At 44.1% G+C, this 13,248-nt stretch overlaps 1 protein-coding gene across 1 annotated transcript in view; it reads right to left on the reverse strand.

Annotated features, from left to right (window-relative positions):
• The window catches only part of PDE8B (phosphodiesterase 8B), a 182,174-nt gene extending 174,477 nt beyond the window's left edge, over positions 1–7,697 (reverse strand). Inside the window, exon 1 of the mRNA XM_038402078.2 lies at positions 7,390–7,697. Within this exon, the coding sequence (XP_038258006.1) occupies positions 7,390–7,440 (51 nt within the window). The 5' untranslated portion in view covers positions 7,441–7,697. The remainder of the gene's footprint in view (positions 1–7,389) is intronic.
• Positions 7,698–13,248: the final 5,551 nt, after the last annotated feature.

The following is a 13,248-nucleotide window of genomic DNA, read 5'->3' on the forward strand; positions in this document are numbered from 1 at the left end:
GATTGAAGAGACAATTATCAAATTTCTGTTCCCTATGTAGGTGTGTACTTACAGCTTGAGATCAAATCACCCCTTAACCTACTCTTTGTTAAGCTAAATAGTTTGAGCTCCTGGAGTCTCTCATTTTTTTCCAATCCTTTAAGCATTCTTGTGACTCTTTTCTTAACCCTCTCCAATTTATCAATATCTTTTGAATATTGGACACAGTATTCCAGCACTGGTTGCAGTTGTACCAAATACAGAGGTAATATAATCTCTCCACTTCTACTCGAGAGTCCTCTGTTTAGTTCTCCTGAGAATGATAGCTAAAGTTTGAACATACTGTTTCCCCAAATCTGACTTCTTTTCAACTGTTGTTATAATTCCCCAAATCTGACTTCTTTTCAACTGTTATAATTCTAGAAACAGGGAAGTATTATTAATGCAAGAATTATGGTACCGTATGCTGGAGACAACTGGTATGATTGTACTGAAAAAAGCCCCTTTTTATTTAGTTTCTTAAATTCTGTAGAATGTAATATTAATAAAGTGTGTACATGGATAGTCTTGGAGACTGAATTCTGCTGTTTATTCACAACCAGGTAAAGCATGTGTGAGCAGTAGCAGTGGGAACTTCCCAACTAAGATGTTTTCACCTAAAGGGTTGATCTGTATGCAGATTCACTCAGTCTTAGGCCTCTGTTGCTACTGAGACTGCCAACATGTGAGGATGATTGTGGCAATGAAGACTCTTGTTCACTAAGAAAGAGACTGAGACCATCAGCTGATTTCACAAAGGCCACTAAAACGGCTGTTAGACCATTTCTGGTTACGATTGACCTATGTTGGATTTGGCAATCAAATCCATTACAAAGGATTTTTCAATAGACCTACATAAACAAACTCCACAAATAGAGTCTTAGCTCATATGGTATGTATGCTGCATATCTGGTTTTTGCACTGTGCCACCATATTCTGATGATTCACTCTAGGAAAAGGCATGAAGACAAACTCGACTGTGGAACTAATGAAGTGGACCGCACTTCACTATCAAAGCATATTGCTTTTGTTGCTTCCTATCCTCACTTTTGTGATGGTATGGAGATTGAAAGTGTAACATGGATAGACCCCAGTGGTCAGGATTGAATATGAGACCTCTGGAGCTAAATGTATGAGCCTCTACTGCTGGGGTAGGCAAACTTTTTGGCCCGAGGGCCACATCTGGGTATGGAAATTGTATGGCAGGCCATGAATGCTCACAAAATTGGGGGTTGGGTGTTCAGGAAGGGGTGAGGGCTCCATCTGAGGGTGCAGGCTCTGGGGTGGGTCAGAAATGAGGAGTTCAGCGTGCATGAGAGGGCTCCAGGCTGGGGCAGGGGATTGGGGTGCAAGGGGGGAGGGGACAGGGCTCTGGCTGGGAGTGCGGGCTCTGAGATGGGTCTGGGGATGAGGGGTCTGGGGTGCAGGAGGGTGCTCCAGGCTGGGACTGAGGGGTTTGGAGGGCGGGAGGGGGATCAGGGCTGGGGCAAGGGACTGGAGGGCGGGGGGGAGGTCAGGAGTACAGGCTCTGGGGGTGCTTACCTCAAGCAGCTCCTGGAAGCAGCAGCAGGTCCTACCTCCGGCTCCTACGTAGAGGCATGGCCAGGCAGCTCTGCACACTGCCCTGTCCACAGGTACAGCCCCTGCAGCTCCCATAGGCCATGGTTCCCAGCCTATGGGAGCTGTGGGGGTGGCACTCAGGACAGGGGCAGCATTTGGAGCCCCCTGGCTGCCCCAACATGTAGGAGCCAGAGGGGGGACATGATGCTGCTTCCAGAAGCTGCATGGAGCAGCCATGGCATGTGTGGAGCAGGGCAAGCTCCCAACCCGACTCCCCAGCTGGAGCGCGGCAAGCCCCAGACCCTGCTTCCTGGCGGGAGTTCGAGGGCCAGATTAAAACATCTGATGGGTGGGACACGGCCTGTAGTTTACCTACCCCTGCTCTACTGCATGAGCTAAAAGCCACATGGCCCTTAGCTAAGGCTGTAGCAGACTCATTAATCTATAAGTGGTCTTGGTGCCACGAGCTGGGACAGAACTTCACACTGAGGAGGTGTGTGGGTTACACAAGCTCTTCTGGGCAGACACCTTGCCTTCATACCTGCCTATAACCACCTAGTACAAAATTAATTGCAATATACAATTAATATATTACACTGTATAATAATAATGTTCATAGGACATTTAAAATGACAACATTTTATTTGTTTCTTAGAACTACATTTCTTTTAAACCTATTTTGACTTTAGTTTCATCTCTGATAAACAGTGTGGCTACCTTCTGATGGGGAGAGTTGGGAGTTTTAGTGACTTGCCCAAACTTACACTGTGGCAAAGCCAGGAATAGAGCCCAAATGGCCTGACTCAGAGTCCTATGCTTTAGCCACAAGATCATCATTCCCCTTCAGCAAGCTATATTCAGAATGAGATTAGCTACAAAAGATTTTTGATGGCTGTTATGTCTTGGATTTAATCCCTATTACATAATAATGTAATTGTCTCATATATTCAACAAGATTTTACAGTATTTAGAATTTTAATATATGCTTTGCAAGTAAACATAGTATTTTGAATCTTCAGACAGTTTGATTAAAATATGTCAGATCAAACCTGGGTTTATGTTGTTCAGCTGTTCACAGTTGGCTTTTATAAACCAGCATAAATTATTACATCTTTATTTCACCAATCAATCCGTATCGAGGTTTCCTCAACATTCTGAAGTAGACATAGGGCCCAGCCCTGCTATAATCAAAGTCCATTAGAGCTTTTGCCATTGAAGTTAGTGAAAGAAGGAACCCACCTTTATTTTGAATCTGCTTCTGCAATTTTCTTACATGAGTATCCCTTACCTGTATGATTACTCCCAATTCATGTCACAGGATATTTCATAGGAGTCAAAGTTGCAGAACCGACCCTTTTCCAAGGTGTGATTCTGAGGATGCTATTGATTTCTGCCTAATGAGGAAGTTTCATAGATATCATAGACTCCAAGGCCAGAAGGGGCCATTGTGATCATCTAATCAGACCTCCTATATAGCACAGACCATTTAACTTCTCCCAAAAATACCTAGAGCAGGTCCTTTATAAAATTGTCCAAACTTGATTCAAAAATTGTCAGTGATGGAGAATCCACCACCAGATTTGGTAAATTATTGTAATGGCTAATTATGCTCACTTAAAAATGTATACCTTTTTCCAGTCTGATTGCGTCTAGCTTCAATTTACAGCCATTGGGTCATGTTATACCTTTCTGTGCTAGACTGAAGAGTCCATTATTAAATATTTGTTCCCCATGTAGATACTTATAAACTGTGTCACTCCTTAACCTTCTCTTTGTTGAGCTATTTGAGTTTAAAGGATTGAAAAGCATGGTTCATGATAATCATTCTACTGGCTCTTCTTTGAACCTTCTCCAATTTATCAACACCCTTCTTGAACTGTGATTAATTTTCCATTTCCTTTATAATAAGGAAGTTCTTGCCTTTTAAAAATGCCTACCCAACATATGATTTTTAAATGCAGAGAATACTAACTTGAAAAAATGGAAATGATTCATATTAAATTAATACATGTTCTGGGATGTTTCATGGTGTAAGGGCCTGAGGCTGAGAGGTAGTGGAGCATTTAAGACAGGCTTGACAAGAGCATAGGCTACAGGATGGTGAACAGAAGAAGATATCAGCTGAGATGTAGTAGGCAGAAGAGGAGTAGTGCAAGTCCTTGAAGGTAAGTCTTGAATTTGATGCAGAAAGTGAGAAGAAGGCAATTATTTGGTCAGAACAGCAAGAGAGATGGATGAGTCTGGCAGCAACATAGACCGGAGGAGCAGAGCAAAATGAGATGCCAGGTAGCCAGAGAGGAGTAGCAGACATGAGAAATGACCTAGGCATGGACAAGGGTTTTAGCAGTGGGGTGTGTGGGGGTGAAGAGTTAAGGATGGATTTTAGAGATGCTCTAGAGGAAGAAGAGATAGGATATAGCAAGAGTTTGGATGTGAGGAGAAAGAGAGAGAAGAATTGAAGACAAAACTGAGGTGGCATACTAGTAGTAATTGGAATGTGTGAATTCAGCCAGGGATATACAGAAGAGCAGGGAACCAAAGACAGAACTTGCTAAATGTAGTCAGCCAAACTTTGACCTCACTTATACACACTTTGTGCACCTCCAGAATTTGACCTATTATATTCCACCTCTGGAAAACACATGCAGTGAGCATAAAAGAGCTGTTTTGTTTTATTTGCTTTCCCACTAAAAAGAAGCTTTCATTGATAAAGGCTTTTAGGGTAAGTGCTATGAAACTGTGCACCCTCTAACAAACTTTGCACTTACAAGAAACTGCTTTCCTGTGCATTTCAGTGAGATGAACTTAAGTACATGAATAGCTCTGGAAGAGAACTCTGAAACGTGGAAGGGGCTGTTCTTCTCTCAGTGCAAAGCCATGGGAATACATCTTTCTGTTAATATTAAAGGGAATTAAACCTGTAAATACCCTCACAATGAGAGGAGAATATACTCCTCTAAACTTCAGATCTCTTCCAAAGCCAGTCATAGACTTCACTTTGCCCTCAATATTACGAGTTTATGGTATTGGTAGTTTGGTAAATTTCAAAGTTTATATTAGTATTATTGGAAGTTACATCTGTAAATTCCAGCTCATCACAGTGAGGCAATATATTACTTTACTGGTCACATTTTACAGGGATCTAAAAATCTGGTCTCTGACAAATTTCTTCTGAAGACAATTACCTCTATTTATGTTAATTTGCCATAAAACCAGTTTAAAATGTATAAATAATCCTGAGTAGGAAAAAGTTCCTTAGACTAGTGTGGGAGCTCCCATACAGCTTGGCCATTCCTCAGCCCCATTCATATCAAACCAGGAAGATTTAAAAACTACAGTGCAAACTAATGTGAGGCATATCTAGACTAAAGCAAAATACATACTTAAATTAGTCTGGATAATTTAAATTAAATTAAGTGCTGTGGTTTTTAAATCTTCCATATATCAATTTTGAAATAGTAGTCATGATAAATAGAATACCACAAGAAGCCTTTTATGTGTGGTTTTGTTTTTGTAATCTCTGTAATGATAATTTATCAAACATTCATTTCATGCTCTTACTCACAAACACAATGCAAAGGAAATTGCATTCACCTTGCTTCTCCTTTCCAAATATTGTAACACAGGGTTGTTTTTTCAATCTTTACCTCAGGAAGACTAGCCCATACTTTGCACTCCATGAGTCAGACTGTGCTCCTGTTTATATCAATGTAAACTTGGAGGAACTTCATTCAGGTCAGTGAACTCCCTCTATTTAACTGAAATCAGAATCCAGACCTATATATTTATTCTGCCCAGGGTCACTTTCACCTTGTCACTGCAAAAATGGTAAGTTGCCACAATAAACAAACATAGCTTAGGGGCCTGATCCTCTAGTTCTAACTCAGGATAATCTCCCAGTGGGAACACTTGCATAGGAAGGTACTACTACTGCCACTGTGACTCAGGTTGAGTGGTACTTACTTAGGTGTCTAGTCTCATTAAATGCAGTGAGTCTGTTTGCTTTACTACTCAATATTGCTAAGGGTGGCAGAACTGGACAGATTTTGGGTGGCCCTGATGTGGGTGTGCAGTGAAGTGGAGGCTGGAAGGAGTTTCCACCTTTCCTCCCTGCCCTTGAATAAGGGCAAGGAAGAAGTGCAGCCCCTGCATTTACAAGAAAGCAGCAACTTCTCCTTTGCCAGTCTCCTGTGGGAAAAAGAAGGATGGTCATTTCTTCATAACAAATGTATCATTTGTTTGTTTCACTTTGTAACATTATTGTTTCTTATTGATTAATTGTTAAATCAACATGCTCTTTCTATTTGCGCAGTAAATACTGCCTAGGTGGTTATCACATTTGAAAGAAACTTTTGGCTCCAAATATCTAAGTTGATTTTTGCCAGCAATCTGCACCTTATTAGGTTAAACAAGGTCGAATAGAGGCTGCAGGGTAAATTACATGGGGCTTGCAAATCTGCTTGTGTGCTGTGTTTCTGAGAAATACTTGGGACTCCCAGGACAGGGCAGCAGAGTCAGAGAAAATGAGTGTGTAAAAGTCTCCCTCAGTGACTGCCCAGTAGGAAGCAGGGGATACAAGCTGGGAATGGAATTCTCTCATTGGCTGGATGCACACACTTCATGAAATGTTTGTCTAAAGACTTTGAAGGACGTATCCTTTGTAACCCTAAAACTTTGTGAAGGAAGATATGGAATTTTATGGAAGAATCACCTACATCAGTGGTTCTCAACAGGGATCTGGAGCACACTGGGGGGCCGTGAACAGGTTTTAAGGGAGTTCACCGAGCAGGGTGACTTTAAACTTGCTGGGGCTCCAAGCTGAAGCCAAAAAGTGAGCAACTTTGCTTCCAGGGCCCACTGTGGAATGGGGCCCCAGGCAACTGCCCTGCTTGCTACCCCCTAACACCAGCCCTGGCTTTTATATACAGAAAAACAGTTGTTGTAGCATAGATGGACTATGGAGTTTTTAGAGCATGTGGGGAGGGGGGGACCTCAGAAAGAAAAAGGTCGAGAACCTGTGACCTACATGACAACAAGATTTAGGCAGAAATTTTGTGGAAAATCCCAAAACCAAAGCTCAGAGTGAGACAAGGGTAAAAGCTGGATATACTTGGATACTGCCTGATTTCCCCTCCCCCCCCCCCCCCCCAAGTTCCCAATCAAATAAAAAACAAGTCTAACTGCTCGGACTGTACCAAAATATCTGGATCTTGATTCATCCTAGACCATGAGTGTCCCAAAACCAGCCTCTGGACCCAGCCAAACTTTGGCCCTGACTCTCCTAGTTCTGATACCTAAATAGAGAACAAGTCTGCTCGGACTGTACCAAAAAAATCTGGACCCTAATACACCCAATACAAGCATAAAACCCAGGATCTAGTAGGTGGATCCTCCTATTTGAATCCATCCAATTCTTGGCCTTCAACCCCTCCGATATCCCTGCATGAATGGGGAACAAGTGCAGCCACTTCTACCGCACCAAAACATTCCAATTCTCTCTCCCCTACAACAGACCTAGACACATCTCAGTGCATGAACACGGCAAAATTCTGACTCGGGCACCGGGATCCTGGTGGATCCATCTACATTTTGGCCCTCAAATTCCCTGGCAGGAATGGAGAACACGTGTAGCCACTGCTCCTGCACCAAAGCATTCTGGGCGCCAGTGCATCCTGCGTGTGGACATGCCTTGTGTTAAGTCTAAAGGGACCCGATTCCCCAACACAGGAACAGAGCTGCACTTATTTTCCAGTGCCTCTGTTTTGCTTATCACCTCCCTAGTAGCTCGCCTGCCCCACACAGCCCTGTTACCTTCTCCTTTGGTCCGTTCAGCGGCGCCTCCGTGCAGCCGATCCCATTCATTTTAAAGGGATTCCCGCGGCCGAGCGCCGAAAAGGGCTCCCAGGCGGAAGGAATCTGTTACATTGCAGAGCGGAGTGTCTCCTCTAACAGGGGGTCAACCTGGGAGCTGGCCCGGGGCAGCCAGCGGGCGTCCCGTCGGCTGATCCCAGGTGAGGAAGGACTAAAGAAGTCTCCAAGTTCAGCTTTCACGCTCTCCCGGCCTCCGGCTCGCCGATAGGACGGCTGGCTCCCAGCGCCCCGCCTGCTCTTGCTGGGCCTATGGCTGCCCGTTCATCCAATCGCTGGTTTCCGCCCCCTCCCGCAGCACGCCGATCTCTCTGCCCTACAACAGGTGCGGCGGCACCGCTGGGCGCTGCCCAGCCAATAACGCACCGCAGAGCCCCACGCAGCAAGACCCTGCCCCGCTCAGCCAGACGTTCCAGGGAATAATGCACCCTCAAAATAACAGGGGCAGGGATGGGCTTAGCCCCCGTGCTTTGAAAGGACAGGAGAGGGGCTTCCTGACACCCGCACTCCCTTCAAAAGAAAGCGGCCGAGAGAATCGTCCCGGCCTGTCACTCTGACAACGTCTCACGCCTCCTTCTCCAACGCCTTCCGCTCCCTCTCCGTCTGCCTCTTGCATCAAATTCAAGCTTCTTGTACTCCCCTCGAAGCTCTTCACCCTTGTGCCATCCTCTCCTCCACTCCTCCCCCACCCTTTGCTCAGCTTAGAGTAGAAAATCATATTATAGAGAAAATAACGTAAAGAGAAGGGCTTACAAATGCCAGCGGTGCTAGTAAAACAAATACGTGCTCTGTAGCAGGTCTTGTTACAACCCATTACAAGTGGTGGTCTTCTGAAAATGATAAACACACTTGCACACACAAATATACTTTGATATATCTAAAATAACCCATAGTAATTGTAGTGATGCACTGAAAGGAGTTGTCAGGACCAGTATGTTAAAATTCCATCATCAAGATAAAGGAAGAAGGAGGTGATTTCCCTGTGTCTGATGGCGAGTATTCTACTCCCTGGGTAAATCATGACTGCCAGAGATGACTTTGATCCCCAGAGATCATAGAAATACTCCCAGGAGAAAATCTGAAATATGCCAGTTTGCAACAAGTGTCAGGTATTTTAAATAACATTTCCGGAGGATGATTCCATTGGAGTTCACTGAAATCGCTCTTTCTCTCACTCATATTTTAAGTGCACCTCTTACAAATGTTATTTTTTCTGAAAATAGGCTGAAAATATATTGGAAGTATAGCATAGTATTCAAATTGATTTAATAACTGGTTTAGAACTCCCGCAATACATGTATTTATCATTATTAATTATTATTATTAGTTTTAGGTAGCAATGAGGGACTCCAAATAGGGATCAGGGTTAAGCACTGTACAAACATAGAAAAAAGACAGTCCCTACCCTGAAGAGCCTATGATCTGCGTATAGGATGAGACACAGCAGGTGAACACAACAAAGGCAAATTTAGCACAGTGAGAAGATTGTGAACAGCAAGATAAAGCATTGCTCACAGCACACCAGCTGCCTGACCAAAATCCCCACACTACCACCATATCATTGCAAATCTCTAGAAATTAAGTTATATATAGGAAAAGCAAAACAATATGGGTCAAGCCATTGTGCCTGATAGACACCGGTCCATGCTGAAGGCTGTGAGGTGCTGCAGTACTCCAGGGAGAGCTCTCAGGAGAAACACAATCAGGAGAAATGGTTCCTCCCAGAGCTCTTTGGCATGCACAGGGAGTGCATCTCCGGCAACATCCTTAAGGAGGATGCAGCATGTTGTCCTCTTTTGTAGCCATCCATCTCTAATGGCTGGTGTAAAGGGGACCCACCTCATTTCCATTCTCTTCAGGACCCTGATCTTGCACCACTAAAATGAATGGGTGTTTCGCCATTGATTTCAGAGGTGCAGGATTGGGTTTTAGGATAGCCTGCGTCCCTGGGGCTCTAGAAGGAAGCTCCATGGGAGTAAGGACTCTGCCTGTGTCTAACTTTAGCACAGGGGCACAAGACCCTTCCTCATCCCTCATGCATCCTCACAAGTGGCAGGTATAATCTAGCCTTATATGCAGGTTTCAAAATCAGCTTCTGTTGGTTATTGTAAAGCATTGTCAAACTGAGATCTTTTGCAGTTTCCCTCTGGGCTTTTCAATGTGTTTCCTTTTGTACCTTCCCAGTCCGGCCAACATGCTCTTTCAGGATTTGCCAGTGGAATGTTTAGGCAGACCACAAAGTGAGGATTCATATATTATAATAATATATATTCATGAGTGAGGATGCACATATTATTCCTATACATCTCTTAGTCTATAACAGGATTCTTTGCCGATATTATTCCTTATGATTGTTATTTTTTATTAGCATCCAGTCCCAATTGGTTTGAAGTGATGTTTGTTTCACCTTTCCTCGGATTTTAAGGTCTTGCCAAGGAGAAGTGGGGACACATGTCTAACCTTGAGATCATGAATTGATGGCAATATATCATAAGAGAATGTGATCAGCTAATGGTAGCATACAACTGGGTGACTACAGCAGGGTGTTATTCATGAGGATGTCCTACAAAAACATGCCATGGAAAACATTTGCTCAAAATAATACTTGCTGTTGTCATTAACACATAAAAAGGGCCATTCTTCAGAGAAGGGAGTGTGGCTTTCTATAATAACAATAGATTTGCACTCCCGAATGTGCAGCTATAGTTGTTATAAAGGCATACATAAGCCTGATAAAGCGGTTTGTCCTATGATGCAGTCTAGGCTCCTGATCCTGCAACACATATACATGCACGTAGCCATATTGATTTCAGTGGCCATTGGCTCAGTTTTCCCCTCCTATGCCCATACAGAAATAATCCTGGGACATAGAGGGTGGAAACCCCTTTCCCTGCAGAGACTTTCTAGGACCATTTCGTCATGGAGAGCTTTGTTATTTTTTCCCTTGGAGTATAGACAGTTCCTTCCCTTAGCTCCGTGGATACTCTGCAGCTCATCCCAGCTCTCAGCACAGGTCTAAAAAGCCACCCTGCCAAGGTTTCCCCAACTGCAGTTTTTCCATAGTCCCCTTATGAGGTATTTCCCTCAGCATGGAGAGGAAAAAGAAGAGTTCAAGAAGCCCCAGATTGCATTATGTTTGCACTGGCTTTTTGATAGTGCACAGAAGTGTTTTGTCATCCACAGCCCCTGCTCTTGGCTGCCTCTGCTCACCCCCTCTGCAGCTATGGATCTGTAACCCTGCAGAGGAAAGCGGATGGTACTAAAGAAGCAACTGACCTCCCATCCTTATGGGAAATGGAGTTCCATGTTCAAAGGACCTCCTGTGAGCTTTGTATAGTCCAAGTTATCTGGCCCATTGATTTTGTTAGGACTACAGGTATGAGTAAGGACCATAGGATCCAGCATCAATTCTGTTATCTGTAGGCTTCAGAGTGTATCAGTTGTTAAATTCACTTTTAATTTGCCCTACTTAATCTTGACAGTTTAAGCTTTGTGTGCAGTCAATGCCATGTTACTTTAACTCAAATATAAATTGAATCTGATGACATGTACCGTAGTTTCTTGTTTTGCCTTGAGTTGTTCATTTAGTTATTAGACAATCACTTTATTTTTACTTACATTGTGTTCTGAAAATGTGATTGGGTTCCCTTTATGTTCTGGTGAAGCAAATCAATAAGAAATAATGCAGTGTATAAATATTCTATTAAAATCAGGAAAACTTCTTTTTAACAAAAATGATATATTTTATTGCTAACACAAACATAGAATCATAGAATCATAGAATATCAGGGTTGGAAGGGACCCCAGAAGGTCATCTAGTCCAACCCCCTGCTCAAAGCAGGACCAAGTCCCAGTTAAATCATCCTAGCCAGGGCTTTGTCAAGCCTGACCTTAAAAACCTCTAAGGAAGGAGATTCTACCACCTCCCTAGGTAACGCATTCCAGTGTTTCACCACCCTCTTAGTGAAAAAGTTTTTCCTAATATCCAATCTAAACCTCCCCCATTGCAACTTGAGACCATTACTCCTCGTTCTGTCATCTGCTACCATTGAGAACAGTCTAGAGCCATCCTCTTTGAAACCCCCTTTCAGGTAGTTGAAAGCAGCTATCAAATCCCCCCTCATTCTTCTCTTCTGCAGACTAAACAATCCCAGCTCCCTCAGCCTCTCCTCATAAGTCATGTGCTCTAGACCCCTAATCATTTTTGTTGCCCTTCGCTGTACTCTTTCCAATTTATCCACATCCTTCTTGTAGTGTGGGGCCCAAAACTGGACACAGTACTCCAGATGAGGCCTCACCAGTGTCGAATAGAGGGGAACGATCACGTCCCTCGATCTGCTCGCTATGCCCCTACTTATACATCCCAAAATGCCATTGGCCTTCTTGGCAACAAGGGCACACTGCTGACTCATATCCAGCTTCTCGTCCACTGTCACCCCTAGGTCCTTTTCCTCAGGACTGCTGCCGAGCCATTCGGTCCCTAGTCTGTAGCGGTGCATTGGATTCTTCCATCCTAAGTGCAGGACCCTGCACTTATCCTTATTGAACCTCATTAGATTTCTTTTGGCCCAATCTTCCAATTTGTCTAGGTCCTTCTGTATCCTATCCCTCCCCTCCAGCGTATCTACCACTCCTCCCAGTTTAGTATCATCCGCAAATTTGCTGAGAGTGCAATCCACACCATCCTCCAGATCATTTATGAAGATATTGAACAAAACGGGCCCCAGGACCGACCCCTGGGGCACTCCACTTGACACCGGCTGCCAACTAGACATGGAGCCATTGATCACTACCCGTTGAGCCCGACAATCTAGCCAGCTTTCTACCCACCTTATAGTGCATTCATCCAGCCCATACTTCCTTAACTTGCTGACAAGAATGCTGTGGGAGACCGTGTCAAAAGCTTTGCTAAAGTCAAGAAACAATACATCCGCTGCTTTCCCTTCATCCACAGAACCAGTAATCTCATCATAAAAGGCGATTAGATTAGTCAGGCATGACCTTCCCTTGGTGAATCCATGCTGACTGTTCCTGATCACTTTCCTCTCCTCTAAGTGCTTCAGGATTGATTCTTTGAGGACCTGCTCCATGATTTTTCCAGGGACTGAGGTGAGGCTGACCGGCCTGTAGTTCCCAGGATCCTCCTTCTTCCCTTTTTTAAAGATGGGCACTACATTAGCCTTTTTCCAGTCATCCGGGACTTCCCCCGTTCGCCACGAGTTTTCAAAGATAATGGCCAAGGGCTCTGCAATCACAGCCGCCAATTCCCTCAGCACTCTCGGATGCAATTCGTCCGGCCCCATGGACTTGTGCACGTCCAGCTTTTCTAAATAGTCCCTAACCACCTCTATCTCTACAGAGGGCTGGCCATCTCTTCCCCATTTTGTGATGCCCAGCACAGCAGTCTGGGAGCTGACCTTGTTAGTGAAAACAGAGGCAAAAAAAGCATTGAGTACATTAGCTTTTTCCACATCCTCTGTCACTAGCTTGCCTCCCTCATTCAGTAAGGGGCCCACACTTTCCTTGGCTTTCTTCTTGTTGCCAACATACCTGAAGAAACCCTTCTTGTTACTCTTGACATCTCTTGCTAGCTGCAGCTCCAGGTGCGATTTGGCCCTCCTGATATCTTTCCTACATGCCCGAGCAATATTTTTATACTCTTCCCTGGTCATATGTCCAACCTTCCACTTCTTGTAAGCTTCTTTTTTATGTTTAAGATCCGCTAAGATTTCACCATTAAGCCAAGCTGGTCGCCTGCCATATTTACTATTCTTTCGACTCATCGGGATGGTTTGTCCCTGT

This window comes from Dermochelys coriacea, chromosome 5 (genome assembly GCF_009764565.3).
Source record: "Dermochelys coriacea isolate rDerCor1 chromosome 5, rDerCor1.pri.v4, whole genome shotgun sequence".
NCBI classification, from domain to species: domain Eukaryota; kingdom Metazoa; phylum Chordata; order Testudines; family Dermochelyidae; genus Dermochelys; species Dermochelys coriacea.